Genomic DNA, 22,095 nt, shown 5'->3' on the forward strand with positions numbered 1-22,095 from the left:
TGATGAGTGGGACTTTAACATTGCTTGTTAAAGGAGATGTTAAAGAGAGGGAACCGAGAGCCACACCTGACAGTTTTACTACCAGAGATTACAAACACCTCACCTCCAAAGAGGGCGGCCTCCACCCCTATCCAGTTGGCCATCTCTTCACACACCTCTGCTGATGCTGTAATTGAGCTCGTATTGCTCTGTAATTGCGGCGAAACAAGACTCCTGTGGGCAGACCGAGTGAAACAACAGGGAGAGTAGCCCAGGGCTTCACTACCCCTGAACCATCAAAGAGTTTGGATTTAAAACAATGTCTGCTGCGGCCCTTCCCACGAAACACCTGCTTAGGCTGCAAACACAGCGCAGATCAGTCATTATTCATCCACAGGAAGAATGTTCAGTTCTCAAAGCTGGGGTATGTAACATTGGAGAAGCCAACAAGAGTAAGTTAGATGTTTTAAATTATCCACCAAAAAAACCTGCCCAATAATGATTTTTTTTTACCATAACTCGCTAAATCCAGTGAAATTATTTGAAAGTGGTAACACTGACCACCCGTCTGTTTAAGGCATTCCTAAAAGACCGCTCCCCCCAAATGATCACGATGATGTGAACAAGGAACATGGCTGTTGTTGGGACTTATTAGAGTCCTGCGGCAGCCACAGATTCCAAATGATTTTGCATTTCATTCCTTGATTGCGACCGAGATGTTACAAATATTTCAACAAACAAATAATCCAGAATACTCTGCCCACTCAAGCCATAACTGATGGCTTTTTTAACACCATGAAATTCATCATGTTAAAAAATCGTAAGACTGGCAAACCAAGGTCATAGAAAACATTTGTTTATGGGGTATTGAGGACATCTGCTACATTCCCAGCTCATAAGTGTATCTTTGATCCCAGGCCGTGTGATGGATGAGGGTTATGAAGACCAGATCCCAAGCAGGGCAGCAAAGCAAACACACGGTACCCCAGACTCCCTTTCACTGCAGGAATAATCACCATAATCACAGCAATCATCTTCCACTCTCAAACTATATCCACACACATTACTTATGCTTCATTTAAACTGCAGGTTCTGTCCTCAGCCAAAAGACGAGCAGAGCCAGATTAAACAGTTACAGAATGATCAAAGGTCATTATACATTTATAATATCAGATGCTGGGAAAAATACAATGATGTTAAAATAATGCTACTATCATGATTACACATGTATCAGTTATTTTGTAGTTTAAATATAATACAATTGAATGCATTATAAAGTGACATTATATACATTTATGTTATCATTTCATGTTTAATAAGACATGTACAAATGTTAACACACATTTGCCAATCATTCAAGCAAAGGACTCGACTTTCATATTTAGCTTTCTAAATGTATAAGTCCTCTTTGAGTTAAAAAGGTGCATGTAATACATTTGTGTAAAAGCTTAAACTAACAAAGCCACTAATCAAGCAACGTTTTAGGATGATCAAAAAACATTCTGAAGGCCTTAATAAAGTGAACCTTTATTTGAAGCGATGCTAATACTTTATGACTGTGGAAGATAATGATTTGGTGCTACAGAAATGCAGATAGCGTAAAACCTCGGATTAACCCTCTCCAGAGCGACCAGGACGAACACTACAGGGGGCACCTTTCTCAGTTAGCCTCTTCCCATAACTCATGCCTTTTTTAAATCCCATTTCAGTTTCAGCAGCAGGTCGTTATGACATTACTGGAGTTCATCCAGCGCTGTGAAGGATATCCCTGCCAGATGTTTGTGGAGAATGAAAATGGGACTATTTTCAATCATTCACATTAACGAATATCTCCCAAAGTCTCAAAGCTGTCCTGATCAGTCTGCAGAGTTTCCCTGAGGCTCTCCGTAAAGCCCTTAGAGCTTAAATATAAGAAGCTGAGCTTATTTCCACATTTAAAAAACATTTTTTCTCACCATTTGTGATTTCCATTACACTAAGACACGTGAGCAGCCATTTGCACGCAGTTAAGATCTTGATTTGTCGCATATTCTGTTTTGTTCAATTCATCTTTTAGGGATGTTTGCTAAATGACATTCTGCTTTAACATCTGTGGTGGTTTTTTCAATAAGTGCAAGAAACAAGTATATGCTTCTAGATAGGGCTATTTTAATCTCAATTATGATTTTGGCTTGCAATGATTACGAAAACAACGTAATCGAAATAAAAGATTATTATTATTTATTTATTTTTAAATGTAATTGTTTCTTTTTTTAATTCTTTTTTTTATTGGTTTTTCAGTTGAATTATAATTAAAGTTCAGGGTAATCAACTGTTAAAAACATACTGTTCACATTTTTCAATAAATGGATGTTTTCAAAGTAAATGGATAATCGTTTTTAATAATCATGATATCAATTATTGACCAAAATCGTGATTATGATTTTTGCCATAATCGCACAGCCCTTCTTCTAGCTTTGAAAGCAATCCCCAAAAAATATTTTCTAGAGTTTTACAAATAAATTCAAATTAATTTACACCCTCAAAAAAATGCACTGATCTGTCAAATTGTTTCTTCAAGATCAAACATTTAAATAAACACTTTAAGCAGCTTTTGTTTCATTAATTTGATTTTCACAATTTAGATAATTTTGTATCTTGTATTATAAAAAACATTTAGAAGTAAAGAACACTGTAGTTATTGAAATGTCTCACCAATAACACGTATATAGTGCTTGTATGTGAGACTACACCTATTTGATCATAGTCTCTGCCATAGATTAGCTTAAGAAATAGTTCATGACACAAGAAAGTCCATGATTAATGTTATGATTATGATCAATCAGCACCGAGGGAGGTAAGGTACTGCTACATTTACATATTTCAAACATGTCATGAGGGTGATACGATACAACATATCACTTCCATATGCTGAACATGGAGCACAGCAATAAGCTATCTGAACCAACGTCCTCACACTAGAAGCAACATTCAACAAGTTTATAAAAGGAGAACACGTATGAAAATGTATGAAGTAGCCAGTTTGAATAATAAGATACCGTTTAAAGGGTTCTAAATCGGTACAGAGAAACGGGTTCACATCTGGTGAGAGTAAGATGTTATGTTACATCTGGAGGATTTAAAAAATGTTTCATGTTGGGAGGATAGGAACCTTAGCTGAGGTTTTTGAAGATGAAAAGGCAGAGTGTCCTGTAATATCTTGTCTACTGTTGAACGCTGTTAAACACAGGAGACAGCTGTATTCTATTTGTGCACAATAAATAAACAAAAAATATGAATCAACTGAATGCATGGATTATTCAACATTTGTCTATCAATGACGCTTTCTGTGAGGTTAAATAATTTGTTTGAATAAATATGTGGGGAGAAGGCTACTTAGCTCACTCTTGACAAACGGTAAGTCTAAAAACGTATGCTATAACAATATAGTATTAATTTCATTCTTAATTCAATCTTATTTTCCAAATTATAACTTAAATGCAATACAAAATAAAATACGTATGTAAGGGCGATGAATGGCAATTAAAACTAATTGCCAGCGTGTGATTATTTGCCTGCTGCAAAACATCTCTTTTTTAAACCCCAGTACACAACGGTAGCTCACAATAGGGTTAGGAAAAAGGGAAGGCAATTGTGATGACTCTATTTTATGTCCAACATTACAAATGAATCACCTGCAGCATCCCTTTAGTGTTGAGATGGTTATGTTGGCGTGAATGTGCAGAGTTCTGCTCGGCTTGGCTCTGCCCCCGTGTCTGTTCTGGACCTACAGTGAAGGGTTTAGAGGCAGTGGAGTTCACCAAGGAGAGAACAAGTGATGTAGAGCCAGGCTATTAGCATAGCGAGTAGGGCATGCTGGCTGCACCCAACGCAGGGTTTGCTACTCTGCCAGGGAAAAGGACCAGGCCAAACATCTGCTCCTGCTTAGAGGTGTCGGCTGCTGCCATTCAAAGCAATGGTTCAAAACCTCAGGGAAAGGTTTCACTTGGCCTCCTCTTGCCTGGGGCATTGAGAGCAGTCCTGTACGTTCCCTAAGGGAATGCAGGTCTAAGGAAAATACCACCGAAAATTCAATTCCACTTTTCCTTTCCGTGCTTCACTCTTCTGACCGAGGGAAATTTCATTACACACTTATGGACTCATAAAATACCTTCAATAACATGCCGCTGCGTCCCGCACATCAGAGCTTCAGAGTAAAGGGGCTTGGAGGGCAACTAGCTATAATGGGTAAAGTGCCTCAGTGCATGAGAGCCAGCCCTGAGTCTAGTCCAGGTATTTATATATTTCTTCCATCCCTTTTTTCCCTTTATGGACATGTAAACAGCTACCATGAAGAGTTAAATAAATATGTGGTATTAGGGTTGCACTGCCTGAGTGATGAAAGTCCATAAAATAGTTTACATATTTTCCCTGTCATCTTGCAACCATACATCAGCTGACATCTAATAAAACCTCCAAATAAAAACCCAAGGCACCAATTACTGGATAGTTAAGCCAATTAACAAAACTCAGACAAAGAGAAACTTTGGCAAATGAGAACGAAAACAATTTGGTCACACATCTAACATTAGGCTTCCATTACCCCTCTAATGAGCCAATAAACTTTCCAGAGGTGGCTGATCTTCAGATGTAGCCAAACCGCTATCTGTTGTTGGTCTCAGTAAAAGTAGGTTACACTCTAACACCAAGCCCAAACTGGCTTCAATATGTGTCCGAACAAGTTTCTCGCATACTGTGATGGATTCACAGACAAACAACTACAGTACCAAGCCCATCATGCTTCTCTCACTTCAGTTTACAACATGTTTTCATCCGACACAAACAAGTGTAAAATAAAAAAGCCGCACTGTAATCCATTACAAATTAAAGCTGTTCAGTAATCACTATCTTTCATAACAAACAGAAAAGCAACACATTTCAAGGAGATATTTCTGCCATGAGGTCAGTTCCCCTTTAAGACTTTACATTTCAGCTGTTTCCTGGAACTCTGGATGATGTCGTTTGGATACCAGGGTTGTTTGTTATTTGGCTGTTTGCTTGACAGAGTCTGCACTGAATCATTGTTTTGGAAGGTGGCTGGGCACCTGTAGGTTTGAAGTCTCCAAAAGGAAACAGGACATCAGGATCTGGATTTTTATGCAGATGCTTAAGGGCTTTGATGTTGTGGCTGAGAAAGACAATTAAATAACCAAACACCTTATAATAAACCCCAAAGGTAATAAGAATCCCCTGTTCAATATGTGAGACAAATATGCAGCTTCTCTCACCAGTAAGCTATGTGCTGCCTCTGTTGTTGTGCATGATGTTGCATAAGCATGTTGCAAGAAAGGAATCTGAGAAAACAAATGTGACTATGTGTTCAATTTGCAATCCGTCAAATTTGGCCAGACTGAATAATGCATGTTGATCAGGACCCATTTGAATGAAGCCGCCAATCATTATGAGCAGCAGCATTCAGTTAATGCAGAACTTCTGTGCGACCCTGATTCTGGCACACACTTCAAACCTCTGAATTGACTTATTCAAACAGAGTCTCGGTCACAGGGTCCAAGACATCTCAACAATGTTATTGTTCTTCTTTTGAGCTTAAATGCAACTTTAGTGAAGAATACACAAGTTACTATGGCACCATTAAGGCCGCTTTTGCTCATCAATATTCTTTTTTACTTTCGGTCGTAGCATATGGATGTTTTCCGAGCCCTCCGGACACCACCCACAGAATAATAAGGATGTAGCTTCTTCCCAAATCCCTCTGAGGCACATGCATGTTCTCGTTTCATGTGAGGGTCAGAGGTCATTCACAGCCAGGAGCCTTGCCTCTGGTGCAGGTAGAGCTTTAGTCTTTTTCTCGAACCCCTTAACAAGGACGGACATGTTGTCTCAATTATCATGTTTTTTCTTTGTTAAACAAACATAGAGTACAATGTTAAAGTTTTATAATAATAAAATCTCATTTAAGATTTGATATCAATTCAACGAGAATATGTTCTTTATCTATTCATATAAATACACCAAACACAGTGAAACTGCAGTCTGCCATAGAAATATGAAATAAATATGAAACATGCACTTTTCTGTTTTCCAACTGTCAGTGTCGGAGGTAAGCCGAATTTGATGCAAATGTTAAAACGGCTTGTAAAAGGAATTTGGAAACACCCTTTTTATTAAAGATGTTTTCTTAAGCGAGCTCTGAAGATATTATTTGTGCTCCGGGGCTGTTGGGAACGCTAACACAAGGGAAGCTCCTGAACCCTGAGCACTAACCGCTCTGCTCAACCTTGAAGGAGTTTTACACCACAGGTGTCGGCTGGGTCCTCGGGTCTGAACTGCCAGAGCCGGCTGGGGGGGTTAAAAGGTTGGTTCAGGGGAAAGAAATAAAAAATATTTGTTGGCCTCATTTTAGGAAGAAATATGTTACTCTTCTTTTATTTAGTTATTTCTTTGCTCTATTCACGCCCTCATATTTCCCATCTGCCTGTTGCTGTTATTTAATTTCTCCCTCCTTCCACCCCCTCCCTCTTTCCTAATCTAACTATGTTCTCTCTCTCTCTTGTTTTCACATTTTGAGGGCTGCGAGCCGTACTGTGAATCCCAAACTCAGCGGGACTCCATGGAGTGATAGATGGCCCCTGACAAGGTCCAACACATCCAACAAGCCATATGCTCCAAGTCAAGGAAAGAAGGAGAGGAATTAAAGAGGATTCACAAGTGGCAGGAAGAGAAACATGCCTAACTCTTATGCAAGCACCATTTGCTGGAGTTTAGACTAATATAAGGGGGGCTTTCAGAGTGAGATGAATGACCCGAGTGCTAAAGACTGGCTGGCATTTCCTCAGTTAAGTAGGCAAACTCACAAATTCAGGGAAATGACATAAAGGAGAAGAAAGAAACAATCTATTTGACAAAAAACCGAATTACTCAAATTATGAACGAAAGCTTAACAAAGCTACACTGCTGGACGCAAACTAGGAACATTATGGTGAAGAAAGTGAAAGAATGCAAAGTATACATCTCAAAAATGTTAAGCATGAACGCTGGTTAAGCTTAGATAGATGTAGCAGATACATGCTTTAAAAATGCAGAGAATTCATCTGTTTACTAGGAAACCGTAGGAGAGAACATATCCCTCACTGAAAGTGTTTTGAGGCAAATGTATGCAATATCAGGTCATTGTATTATTCTATTCACGCTAAAAGACTACCTGAACTCCTTGCTGATGATGAGCCATCAGCTCAGGACTTCACTGTATTCTCTCACTTACAAGGGAAAGGACTCTTTCCTTGAAAACACAAAAACACACCAGCATGCCGAAATGCTGCAAACATTTGTGTGACGCTAATGAGTGTGTTAAATTCCAGTGTAAGTAGTTGAAAGAAGAAACATTAGCGTAACATTCTTAAACACCAGGTCAAATCACCTCCCTAAACAGTGGTTACAGCTCCTTAGCCCCTTACTTAGCCCCCTTGTTGATGTTGGACATGGAGCTGCTGTGACGCAAGTCAAATTTCAGACTTGATCTGACAAATAAAGTAATATCGTATCGTACAAGCCCCTACTTCCAGTACAAACTTTACACACAATGAATACATATGAACAGCCACACACACATATGCAAACGCACACACGCACAAAGGGCGATCTCATAAATAACGGATGACAGCCTGAGAGTCAAATTAAGGAAATAAAATGTGTCTCGCTGGTAATGAAGGAGGCATGTTTCCCCTCAGGATAACAACTTCATCTGGACCCATATAGAGCTCTCACACACACACACACACACACACACACACACACACACACACACACACACACACACACACACACACACACACACACACACACACACACACACACACACACACACACACACACACACACACACACACACACACACACACACACACACACACACACACACACACACACACACACACACACACACACACACACACACACACACACACACACACACACACACACACACACACACACACACACACACACACACACACACACACACACACACACCGTATGTACCCACTAACATGTGCACACATACACACACTAAAGAGGTACCAGCATTCCTGCTACAGGTCCATCCCATTGGTAGGAACGGGCTCAGAGCAGGCAAGAACACAGTGCCATGATTTGAAATCTGACACAAAACGTATGTTTTCTAGAGTTCTGAGGGGAAATGTGGAGGTTGGATGTCATGCCAAACAATCATAGGAGAGGAAGGACTGCTTTCAAACATATCCCATGCATCAGGCTATTAAAATGACATTCGTTTGCAGGTTGCTGGCACTTGTCTTGCGCATATTGCAAACACATGGAATTACATGTTATGTCCATCCATGATTTAAACACTAGGTTTTCCTTTCCATCAAGGAAAAACAGACACTTCTGGATCTGTGCAAGCCATGTGGAAAGAGTGAAGAAAAGGCAGGCAATATGACCATCAAGAGTTTTTCACGCTGAGGTTACATCACTGCTGACCATTTTAAACTGACAGGTAAGCCCTAAGCCCTAAGAAATTGCATGCTATACATTTAACCAAACACAGAGGATATACGGTAATGTCACATGTATTCACATTCTGAGAGAGCTCCTATTCTTCTACCACCACTACTCTGCGTACATTGAAAAATACTTCATGTGTAAAACTGTTTAATGCTGGATCCAAACATTTCCATTGGTACTTGAACAAAAGTAATTTCATAATACAATTTTTTTAAAGAATGATTATTATTATATTATGAAGATGCATTTTAAAGCTAGCGAATGAGACTTCGTTTAAATATAGCACAATACGACAAATGCAGTAAACTAAATCCATAAAAAACCACAAATGTATGACCCTATAAAACTTCACTACCGTAAAGTTCAGTGGAAGAGTTACAATTTTCAGACAATAAATTGATAAAGTGCATTTGTGCTTCTTTCTAAGTGTTTGCTTTGTTCAGTAGGTGCCAGGTTTGGCTCTTACAGCCAGACTGAGGCAGCCATTGTCTTTGCTGTTTCTCCACCACACGCCAACATCTCAATTTGCAGTGCCTAATTTAATCTACAGTAGGACTGCACATCATTTGCTTTGAAATACTAAAACCATGCTGAGCAGAGTTCAAAGCCAACTTGCAGTGGGAAGCCTAGATCATTTAAAGGTCATTTAAATGTCAGCATGGTATTTTAATGTTTGTTTTGCTGCCATGTGTATCAACATCTCTGTTCATGTCCAAAGACCTCATTTAACTCATTTACTGTTATTAAAAATACATTTTCACAAGTAATAATAAGTATGAGTATAAAGATGAAGGTAATAGCGTTGTAAAAATACAATAAACAACCTACATGACTCTTGGATAAAAAGTTTATAAAAGCATTGTCGAAGTCCACGGATAATTGTTCAGATAATACGGTTTCTTATATTTATCGCTATAATACAAAAGCAAAGATAAAGAAATATAAAACGTCCAAAACCTCTCGTTTAAAAACACAGTAATATAGGCTAAATATCCCTTCTTTAAAGACAAGCATAATGAGGGGAACATCTGTGTTGAGTCACTCGTATTTTGGAGCACTGTTTGAGATCACTTTATCAGTGTATTTGTATAAAACAAACATTGGTGTACTGCTTGCAGCTCATTGATGCGTTTCGACCCCCCTCGGTTGTTGGAAGCACGAGTTCCCAGGTCCTTTTCATAAAACAATACAGTTAAACAAACAGTGGGGCGATTCTCAATGAGTCAAACATACACACAGCCCCTAATGTTTTTTTAGTTTTACCACATTACTTTCTAAGATCCACCATAACTGCTCATATCCAATAATATCATTATGGATATCAACAAATCAAAGCAGATTATATTCATTATCCCGCCATGAAGGCCACTGGCTGCACTGCGGTGTTACAGTGTGAAACTTGGCAGGAGAAAGTCTTTCTCTGCATTAAGCAGCGAGATGGAGATGGAACGGGAAATGGAGAAGCTGCAGCCAGGAACTGAATCCATCACAATTCACGCGTTGTGTGTGAATGAGCGCGCATATTTACCTGGGGAATTTCACACACAGGAGATAAGGCAGATGTTTGGGAAATAGTTCCACTTTATCTTTAAAAGAAAGGACAACAAATTAAAGAAAGAGTGGATCAAATGCTGGCAGGAGTTGTATGGCAGAACTAATAGGAAGGATTGAGCATGTTTCCCCATTGTTGCGGGAAAATATGTTTTGATTTTTAAATGAGTAAAAACAGAAAGTTATAACTAGAGGCTTTGACTACAGACAGCTGTGCCAGTTTGTTTGGAGGAAAACATGTTCCAGCCGTTCACAGATGTTGAGTAAAATCCCCTTTCTTAGCCTGCTCCTAATGTTTGTCTTGCCAGATTCTTAACCTTCTGCCGTTCTCTATGTGCTGTTTAGTCACTCATAATAGTTTTTGTCAGGGACATGCATTTCCCTTCAGTCCTCTCCATTATTGTATTACAGAAAAGCGTTTTGCTCCTTGAAATTCTCATGTGATAACTGAGCCAAAGCTATTTTAAAATATTCAAATTGATGCTGTTAAGGAACTTCAGTATTACATCACGCACGCAGACATACTGCAGTTTTCATAGCTTAGCATTGATAATCCTGCAAAGCAGCTATCTAGGATTCACTAAACTACATACAGTATGAATGGAAACCATCACTGCATTCATTTTCAAACTTGGCATCCTTAGCCAATTGAGATCATTGAATAGCTGAGATATCCACAAACTCAACTGTGCACAATTATCCAGGGGTGAGTTTGAATTTAGGAAAGCCTACGTTCAGTTACAATGTCCACTGGAAAGAAACAATTATAATCTTGCTTTCTACTACATGTGTACATAGCAAAGTATGGTTTGGTAAGGGAAGGATAGTTTACAAGGCAAATAACTCTAAAGATTTGGTTAGGTCAGGAAAACCGAAACAGTAAGTTTGAGGCAAATTGTGTGCAAACTTTAGCCTACTGCATGAAGTCCAATCCACCACTCACTCCGATCTGAGATCCGTCCAACACCTCATGTCAATGCCAGAGCACGCATCCTGGAGGTCAGCACATGGAGTTAAAGTTCACTTTAGATAAAAGTTGGCTGCAAAATCCGGCAGAAAATCAGGACAGTGAGAACCATTCTGCTCTCTGGCTTGTGCAGCTGCTCGGGAGCGTGTAGCCACTACCGCAGTTGAATATAATGGCTTTGCTCTGTTGCAGTTGCACGTTTGTTGTGAAAGCAGGGTTATATTAGTATTGCTTCACACTTTTCTATTTTGCAGCTCTCAGTGCGAGGCTCCCGGGTGAGACTGCTGCACCTCTGTGTCAGTTCAAAGAGAGCTGGGCTCAGGTATTAGTGTCTCATGGACTCTCAGCAATCTTTACCTAAACCAAACAACTGATTAGAAACTGTAAACATGTGTGCCACTTGACACCACACACGGTGAGATCAGACTAAGGAAGAGAGAAAGTGGCGAGTGATGTCAGGCTGCATGCTATATGCCTGATCATGAAGCCAACGTTGGCCAATCTAACATTGGAATAATGCTGATATCATTAAAACGACCTTGTGTGGTGTCAAACTCCGCCTGCTGCGCCCACTTTGCTAGCTTGTGCCTACGATCTAGGTTATGATATATTATTATGATGTCCTGCGTAGCATTTACATCCCCTCCAGATGGCTCCTCTCCCCAATCCCCCGCTGTTCCCTGTTGTCCAGTCCTGTGTCTAAACTTAAAATAACTGACACAACAGCAATAACTGGTCCAAGATACAAACTCCAATACAAATTTGAGTTTGCATTATTATTATTATTATTATTAAAGAGGCGCCCGTTTGCTGCCTCGGCACTGCTGAGGTGAACTTGAGAAAGGCACCGGACCAAAAGAAAAGCTCCAAGGAACCGTACGGTAGCTTCCCACTGATACTAACACTTAAGGTTAATGTGTGTGCTGTAGGGCTGCTCGATTATGGCAAAAATCCTAATCTCGATTATTTGGGTCAATAATTGATATCACAATTATTAAAAACGATTATCCATTTACTTTGAAAACATCAATTTATTGGAGAAAAAAAGGTGTAGAATGTTTTTAAAAGTTGATTACCCTGAACTTTAAGTATAATTCAATTGAAAAACCAATAAAAATAATATATATTTTTTAAATAAATAAAATAATCGATTTATTTCGATTATGTTGTTTTCATAGTCGTTGCAAGCCAAAATCGTAATTGCGATTAAAATACGATCATTATGTAATGTGTTCTTCTTGATGAGGTTGCTTGTACTGATACAGACTCTAAGTATATAACTTGTTCCTCTTTTTCCTCTCTAAACTGTAAATATGTGGAGTAAATAATAAAAGGCTGTAGGTGATGAACGCATGGAGACTATAACATTGTTTAGTCCCAGTGATGCAGCTTTTTCTGTCTGTGCAACAAATTAGAGCTACAAGCATTAACAGAATTAATTGAATATTTTTGCCCCAATTGATTAAATACTGTATAATTTTTTTATTGTGCACATACTGTATTATCATAATTTTTGGAATAAAAAAACATATTTGAAAATAAATGGTTGATACTAGCAACAGAAGAAGAACATTAACTTTTCCATTCACTGCCTGAGGAGCAGCTGCAGACCTTATAACTAAATATATCCTCTGTTTGACTCTTGCTTCTCCAGTTTCTCTGTTTTGGGAAGATTTTCTGCTAGTCCATGTTCTCAAATATTGATCGGCCGGCCTTAGACTACAAGAATAACACAGTATAGGAATTCCTAAATTGAGTTGTGTTTATCCCTTGAGCCTTAAACACACGGATGAGGCCTTTGAGGTCACAAGTTGAGCGGAGTGACTGCCTCATTCTCTGAAGTGTCAAATAAACAAAGGACTTTCACACGGAGACACAATATACACAGCTAAACCAACAGTAAACATAAGAGAGAAAAAGAGCGAGAGCGGCGTTAAGGTGGGGAGAAGAGCGAAGAGGAGGAAGAGACGAGAAGAAGTGGAGAAGTGACGTCTGATGGAGGGATAAACTCCTGGAGGGAGACATGAGATCACCATGACCATGAACTTTGGGAATTTTACTCAACTTGAATCCCAGCTGAATGTGTGTGTGTGCATGTGTATGTGTGTCAGTGTGTGTTGGCTCGGAGCGGCCCCATTATTGATAGCTCTAACAAGCCTAGGTTAAAGGTCAGACAGTGGTGAGTGGAAAAGGATGGAGCGAGGCTATTATAATGTCTTTTAAACACCTACTGCCCTTTTCTCTCTCTCACACACACACTCACACACACACAGTGATTGTTACCAGACCATATGTAAACACATCTCTGGTGCCTCTGTACCCCTGTTACCCTCCACCACTGAGATGTGAGCGTACAGTTTTGAGTTTACACAACATGCTTGGAGTTCAAATGAGTGTACTAATGAGACCCGAGCACAAACATGTTCACACTCGTGACTTCTTCTGCATTGCCAGTGCCTTTTCTGGTGCGTAACTTAAACAGTCCATGTATTTTAGATTCCATCCGAGGACTCTTTTTGAACTATAAGAAGAAAACAGCTGCTCCACCTTCACAAATAATCTATCCTTCAGACTAAAACATCTCCCAGGGGAGAAACCTGCAGCTAGTGTCTGTGCTTGAAAGAATATGCGCTTCTGTGGGAAAACTACGCAGTAAATCAGCTTTATGTAAATAATGTCCTTCTGCTTGGCTCCCCCCCCCTTCCCCTCCCAGCCAACCAGTCAGGAACAACTATGGCACCTGCTCAAAAACAGCAAGGCACCGCTCTCTGTCTCTTATACACTTCTACTCTTAATGGGAACCATCACACCAGTTTCACATTTCAAAAGACCAAATCCTCCATAGGGCCCGAATCAATCAGTGAAATAGTTCAAATAGTGAGTGGGAAGATAACATTCAGTGGTGATTTATTATTGCATCAATATTTTTTCACTTTATTTAATCCTATTTCCACCTGTGAAATAATTTAGCAGTTTCAGTATGCTAACTTAACCTTCAGTAAATCATTTCCACGTTTGTTCTTAACTGTCCGTACTTAACTATCACTGAGAAAACTCTGTGGGCCTTAACGCTGCAGCAGAGGAAAGTAACCAACGGTAACATCCTCCTTGGGACAGGAAGCAGCAGGGTTTATGGGAAATGTGGTTTTAATTTTTAGAAACATTAGCGCTACACCACATGTAGACAGGGGTTATTTGTCTCGACCATGGTTTTATTAGTTTTAAGCTATTTGACACCAAAATACACCAAATTGTTGTTTCTATGTATTAAAAGTGAGGTGAAAATGCCAGGCCTAAAGAACATCCTTAAGTGTTATATACCAATTATACAATAGGGTGCTATACTACAAGACTCCTGATATGAACTTGTGAACTCAGCCCTCACATGAGCAGTCTCATATGATAAATGCAACGAGGCAATGTTTTGACTGTTGCACTTGAGAGTATCTGCAAGACGAAGATGATGTACGAAGTCATGTTGTTCCACATCTATCACTAATATTGGAATCTCACGGCGCGGCCACTTCAGGGAAGCGAGACCTTCTGAAAACATGGAAGCCACTCATGCGAGACCTCCAGTTCTGTGTGCACAGGGTTGGGAGGGTTACTTTGTAAATGTAATCAGTTACTGATTACTGAATACATGGCTCTGAAAGTATACAGCTACAGTTACGTGTCTTAAAAAAGTAACGTATTCAGATTACTTTTAGATTACTTTCTTTTTTCATAAAAGATGGTTATGTTTTGGTGTACAGGAGGCACAAAAAGCAAAAGGAAACTGAATATGTTTTTACTGTTTTAATGGCTTATCAAGACAGAGCACAACTGAAACGATGTAACAACATAATCAACTTTTTGGGGATGCAGTTTAAGATGTGAGGAGTGAGGGACACGGCTTAGAACGGGCGTGTCGCCGCCCTTCTATCCTGCCAGTGTTGGCAGGACATGAATTAAAATGTCGAACTCAGACTTCATTTTAAGGACATTTCGGCTAGGGGTGTAGAGCTACATTTGTTTAAGCACCGGATCGGCAAAACAGGAGAGTGTGCACCAGTCTGCCTTGGTCCATGTATTCATGTCTGTGACTCTCACAGTATCTGCTGCCCACAGCTGTTTTATAGAAGGAAAACCTCCTTCACTTCATGAAATCTCTGCAGCACCCGGAGGCAGCAGGAGGGTTAACTCAGCCTCTGGGAAGAGGAGCGTGCAGTGCCTTTCACGCACCGCCTTCACTGTGTTTACCTTCAGAATCATTAGAAAGGCTAAAGAGCGACCGCAGGCTGATGTGTTTTAACCACACACACCTCTACACACACACACGACTTAAACGCAGACTTTTGTTCCTCCATGTTTTGTTGTTATTGTTTCACTGAGCGGACCCGTACATTTTTTTCAAACGCTCCCTTTTTTGGTCCATCCTTTTTAGGTTTTGTGCGCTGTGATGATTCGGCTGTACTTTTAGTAATGAGTATTAAATGTTGTGAGGAAATGTTTCCACCAATAATTCCAATAAGTAATCCAAAATGTATTCACTTCAGGTTTACGAAAGTAACTGTAATCAGATTACTCGTTTTTCAAATTTAACGCGGGCTGAATACAGTTACTTGATTTTTGTATTCTGATTACGTAACGTCGTTACATATATTCCGTTACAATCCAACTCTGTGTGTGCATTATGACCGAATAAATTAGTGACACGTCCAACTGGGTTCACTTGAGGTAGATTTGGATTCTTTGTATTATGTCATTCATCAATGTCTTTTCAAAACACATGGCCAAGTATTTATCTGGATCTAAAGTGAACATGGGGTTGTGATCATTACCATAACTACATTTATTTAATTTTTTTGGAACAAACACCAAGCCCACAAAAACAACTTAAGATGCCAAAAGAGTTTAAGAGTCAGTGTTTTTGTATGAAGATGCAACAGAGCAGTTAACATTTGGATATGTGGAGAAGTTTGTTCTATAATGCTGTTCAGTTTTGTATTATTCAGGGTTAAGCTTTTTTTTGTTTTTACTTCCTTTATTTCCTTACATTTTAAGGTCATTCTTTTATTGGTTCTATATCCTAAACAAGCCAACTAAGTTAATAACTGTGTGTTTCCAGCTCTTTAAAACCACATAAAGTTGACTGATCATTTCTGACACTGACTCCTTTTATGCACGACTCACTGCCATGAATCCAAAAACTGCAGTGATTTTAAGAGACAAATCCTTAATTTACTCCCTTCTCCTGCAGTTCCTAATTTCCATCCAAGCCAATCACAGTAACAGATAAGAAATGCAGCCCACCCAAAATGCGGACTCCAGAGTTCTCTCTGCGGTCAGGTTGAGTTGACTGTAACCATTGAAAATGTCAGTGCTCTGTTTACTAGCCTCCGCTGCTGCACTCCTCTATCCATCCCCACATTCCTCCTTTACAAATTACATTTGTCATTCTGAAAGCTGATGGTTTACATTGGCATGCTTTGAACCTTGAGCGAGTGCACGTGTGTGTGCAAGTACACATTTGCATGAACGTGCATGACACACAGGGTCCAGACTACTTATGTGAACATCCACAACATGTTTCTCAGGATATGAGTGTGTGCCCAGGAGAGCAATATTTTTGTGTGAGTGATCTCCTACCTGTTATTGTAATGTTGCTGTAGATGTTGGACAGTTGCTCCTTCAGCAGGACGAGCTGTGTGGTGGCAGCCTTTTCTCTCTGCAGCTCCAGCATTATGTCAGGGTGGTTGGCCAGCTTGCAGCCCTTCTGTTTGTCCAATGCGATGTCACTGCGCACTATGTCTGCAAGCCAGCATAAATGGAAAAATAAACGCAACATTAACATTTTTTATGTCATGGCCTGAACAATGTTGTACTTGTGCGGCTATTTTGATCAAAAAGCAGTATTTATCACAACATTAAATAATTGTTGTAACTAAAGTGTGTTTAAAAATGTAGTTGCAAGTTCAACCTGGACCACCTGTTGAACCCTAAAAGGTTGTGTTGTTTTTATTTTTTATTTTTTTGAGACGCATTTGGATATATGAATATGTCAATATATAGACGCTTGTAAAACTGTTGTAAAAGTGCCCCTTACTCAGTTAACATTTAATAAGCCATAGCTAAAATGAATACAGTCTATTAAACAAGCCTTTCACAATTCCCACTTTGGTAAAGTCAAAATATATGTTTAAAAGAGGTGTTAAATCAACTTTATTATAGTTAATTTTTGGTTATGGTTTTGCAAGCTGCATTTTGGGGTGCAGTAAAATTGAACCCAATTGTGAGGAATTTTCGAGTTTTGTCATATATTGTGTCTTCCCCATTTAAAGAGGATTAATATTCGAGAATTAATAGGTCCGGTGTCTAAGCCGGGTGCCACGAATTTAGGGCAGCATAATGTTTTTGAAGGAAATTAACCTGTCTAAAATAGGCTACTGAAACAATGTAACATTTAGCGGGAAAATGAATATGTCTGCAGTAAAATGGACTCGGTGCGTCTGACTATTCATACAGAGAGGAAAATCCGTCAGACAGTCGAGGGACGTCCAAACAAAGACAGAAATACACATGGAGACACGTAGAGGAAATGAAATGTCGTGTGCAATCACCGTCTTCGTAGTTCTTCAGATAGTAGTCTGGCCCCGGCCCTCTGAACTTCGCGAGGTTCTTCTGGTTGTTGAACTGCAGGAAGTCGGTCCGCTTCCCCCCGAAACGCAGAAAGGCAGGCGACAGGCCACGCGCTAGGGTCACGAGCCGCTTTGAGCTGCGGACAGAGGACAAAGAACGTGCTAAAGAAATGTTACGTAGTCACAACTGTGCGTCATTAAAACGTAGTCTTTGTTTGTGGTTTCAATGTGGTCAAATATAGGCGGAGCAGAAAAGCGATAAAGCGAAATTCAGCTCAATATCCTTTATTTGAGATATATTTCCATATTTGAAATATATAAATATAGCCTAATATATAAATATAGCCTTACACAGACATATGCAAATTGGGGCATTTAACTTAGCTGTGGCGGTTAAAAACACCCTAGGCCCATGTCAAAACGTCTGCCCTGTTTTTCCCTTTGACATCAGCGGGCCAAGAAACAACTTCCACCCAACACTATGAGGAAAAGCAGATGCAACAGTAACAGTGTATCTAAAAAGGATTAAAACAGCACACTTATGTAGCCTAATATGTGTAGGTTTTACTCTCCACAATAAATTTGAATGACTTCTTATTTATAAAGACCAACAAAAGTATCATCTGTAGATGCTTTTACTTCCAGCTGAACTTCTAAAATGGTCATTTGCTTATTTTTTGCACTTATTAATTGTTGTGCTTTTTGCAATGAAACATGTAATTATTTGTAATTAACAAGTGTGTACAATAACAAGTGTCGAATTCAAAATAAAACGTTGAGCTTAAATATGTAAACACCATGCAGCAGAAAACAAATTAAATTCAGTTGTAAATGGAATTTATTGTAATATGATTGTAATATTTCAATATTTAAAAAAACAAATGACAGTAGATTAAGTTTATTTACCTTGTTGTTAATCTTTTGTGTTTTTAATTACAGCCTACGTGGCAGGCGCCTCTAACTTCACACCATAAAATGACGGAAGATGCATAAAGTGACGGCCGAGAGTCAGACTGCAGTATTGTTGGGTTATTCAAATCTTATCTACTTTTCTGATAATACAATGTCTGGTTAATGAAGATTCACTGATTCAATATTGTTATAAAAGGAATGAGCAAAAAAACAACGATTGAACCTAGTTATAACCTATAGGAGGCTATGTAACAAAGAGAAATGATGAATATACAGTTTTGATGATCCTACTGAAATTGAAAAGAAAAATTTACAGATTCCTTTAAAAAATATATTTTATATTATTATATTATGGGGGGAAAACACACATAGGACGAATAACAGGCACACATGGTACAACATGCTTACCTGTCTTTTAGTCATAAAATGCACATTATTAATTAAATAATTTGTATATCAAATCTTGAGCAAATCTTATTTATCTTTAACAATAAAGTAGAAGCTGAAAAAAACTATGATACTCAAGAATATTTCACTGAAATCAAATCCAGCACATGATGAGTTAATCTTGTCATTTAAAAGTCATTTTATAGTGAGATATTTTTCCAAGTTTTGAATTTTAAAATGTCATGATCTATGATCCATGGCCAAAACGTACAGTCTTATAATTTGCGTCTCTGAGAGTACTGAGTAATGCTTTAAGGTGAAACATGAACAACATGGATAGCATAACAATGGAGAGGTTGTTGTAGAAAATAATACAACTTCAAAAAACAGTTTTAATGACTTGACATTGTGCATGGACTATGGGTTAAGGACACACATTTGTGTCTGAAGTTATCAACATATCGTTTATATAACAGCAATAACGTCGGAATCGATAGTCTTTGAACCAATCGTTGACTCAACATTTCATTATTTATTTATGGTATAGGTTTTGACCTTTTCAGTCGTTGTAATCCTTCAGTTATGTTAGACCACTCAGTACCCTGAGGTAGTGAGAAACGTGCTGGCTCACTATATGACAATTCAGACAACGTGGCTGCCTAATGAATAAAAGAACAACCAAACATTTAATGTCGACACAGATTCAGATCGATGCTGTTGGTAAACAGGAAAACTCTTGGTACCTTAGAAAGTCCAGCCACCCGTCCTTGATGATCGAGGGGTCCAGCTGCAAAGAAAGGAAGTTGTCGTTGAGGACTCTGATCGGACTGCGGGTGTTGACATCCAAGAGAACCAGCGTCCTCTCCATGAAGCCGGGTCGCTTCCCATCGGCTGCAGATCTCTGATATGTAGAGGAGGAAGAGTAGGAGGAAGAGAGCACCGACTGCACAACCAAAGTAGCCAAAGATGCCAGCCACAGGGAGGACCATGGGAATGCGCACGGTGAGGATTTGGGCATCTTTTTGATTTGGAGAGCAGGAGGATCAGTGCGCGTAATGAGGCTCAATTGGTGTGAAGACAAAAAAAAGAACAAATTGTGTCGCTAAGTTCGATGGTTATTCTTTACCTCGCTCCCATCTATCTGGATGGGTCTTCCTGTCTAGTTGTCTCACCCCCTCTGAGTCTTTTTGGGAGCTGCTCACCAGAGCGCACGCCCCGAGCCAGCCTTCCCGGTTAGAAGAGCCAGAGGCTGGGAGGAGGAGAGGAGGCAGCACCGCCCCTCCAAGGTTCTCAGAGGTATGAGTACAAACTAGTAAAAAAGCGCTTCTCTTAAAATGTGATGACGCAATGCAGTCTTCCTGCTAAAATGCATAAATCTCGCTCTTAAATCTGTTTAAATGTGTAAATATTACAACGATCGGAATATAGGTTTGGTAAAAAGTTGAATCCAACAGAGTGAAATATAGTGTGTGTGCTCAGTCCACAAGTAACTGCAACAATTATGTTTTTAGTTCATTATGATGACATATTTCATATACAATTACAGGCTTTGCAAAGGCCAATCCGTGAAGTAGCTCATGGTGAAACTCACATAATAAACTCATAACCAGTTCATATTCATTTTGTTGGTATAAACTCAAATGTACATCATATAAGGAAGTGAATAATGACTCAAGGTTGCTGTGGCCCAATGTGCAGACACGTTAAAAATTAAATAATCCAACAGAATATTGCTGTAGGCCCACAACTGTCTCCGGCCAAGACATTTCAAGAGAACAAAAGAAGGCATGCTATAAAAAAGAGAGAAGACGCAATCTTTTCAAAGGATCTCTCGTGTTCCTGGGTATGTAGGTGCTTACATTGTTTTGACAAACAACCGATTGATTGCACATTTTTGAGACCAACAACATTTGGAGATGGCAACATGAACAGATTGGACCCTCTTCAAAAACATTCAAAACTAATTTAGGATTTAAGTTTCTACACATGGAACTCACCTATAAACTCTTTTAATGACTGATCCAGATGTTTTTGGGGCACTTGCCAGAGAGAAAACCCAAATAAAGTTAAGTCTATTGTGATTTCTCCAGGGCAGTCAGCATAGCGAGAAGTGGTCGTGTAAGGTCACTGCTGTGTAACAGATGAACAGCGAACGTATGAGAAGAGAATGTACCGAGCAAAGGCCGATTTAATCTTTCCATCCCGGCCTACAGGACCTACTCACGAACACAATAAACCGCAAAATTATCCAAGGTGTTAATGTTTCGCGTTTACGCACGAAGGTTCCCATTAAACGCTTTAAAAGAATCCAGTCTTCGCTTTGTAATGACGCCTCTGCAAAACGTGTCTTTAAATACTTCAACTAATGGCCAATGTTCAGTGGGTGACTTTTGAGTGCCAGATACACTTCATAAACACTAGATGAAACGGGCATTAAGTCTGACAGTTTCTGCTTAATCCGTCCTATTCACAGATATGCAAGGCAGATCATGAACTGCTGCCTCATGTTGTCTTTTCAGCTATTATTCATAGTAAACATGTGGTTTCAATATAATCCGTTTTTTTCAATTATCATTTAAATGGAAAGGTGCTTTACTAAATCTAGGCTATACGCGTTCCTGAATAAGATCTTAAATATGAAACTGGACACATCTGGCATGTGACTGATAGTTTTTGGGATGTTTTTCTAAGACAATTAAAGATTAAGAAACTTCACCCTAACAAAACATCAATATAATTATAGGATTGAAAGGCCATTAAGATAATATTAATCTTGATTGTCCGTTCACACGAACATTTTTAATTTTACGCTCCTTAATCAGGATCCTTACAATTAGCAGAACACCAACAATAAATCCTCTTTCAGGTCACCCTCAAACAACACATCCACACACGTACAGACCAACACACACACACACACACACACACACACACACACACACACACACACACACACACACACACACACACACACACACACACACACACACACACACACACACACACACACACACACACACACACACACACACACACACACACACACACACACACACACACACACACACAAATTCTTTTTAATTATTATTTGGATAGATCTGAGGATCAGATCGAAAATAACTTATAAAACAGAAAATATAAGATAAGATAAGAGATAAG

At 39.2% G+C, this 22,095-nt stretch overlaps 1 protein-coding gene across 1 annotated transcript in view; it reads right to left on the bottom strand.

The window, feature by feature from the left end:
- The window catches only part of hpse2 (heparanase 2), a 48,397-nt gene extending 28,171 nt beyond the window's left edge, over positions 1 to 20,226 (bottom strand). Inside the window, exons 1-3 of the mRNA XM_079686969.1 lie at positions 19,680 to 20,226; positions 17,620 to 17,774; positions 16,649 to 16,810 (exon numbers count right to left, since the gene is read on the bottom strand). Coding sequence (XP_079543095.1) covers positions 16,649 to 16,810; positions 17,620 to 17,774; positions 19,680 to 19,954 — 592 coding nt within the window. The 5' untranslated portion in view covers positions 19,955 to 20,226. The remainder of the gene's footprint in view (positions 1 to 16,648; positions 16,811 to 17,619; positions 17,775 to 19,679) is intronic.
- Positions 20,227 to 22,095: the final 1,869 nt, after the last annotated feature.

The sequence above is a fragment of the Notothenia rossii genome (genome assembly GCF_949606895.1).
Source record: "Notothenia rossii genome assembly, chromosome: 6".
In the NCBI taxonomy this organism is placed as follows: Eukaryota; Metazoa; Chordata; class Actinopteri; order Perciformes; family Nototheniidae; genus Notothenia; species Notothenia rossii.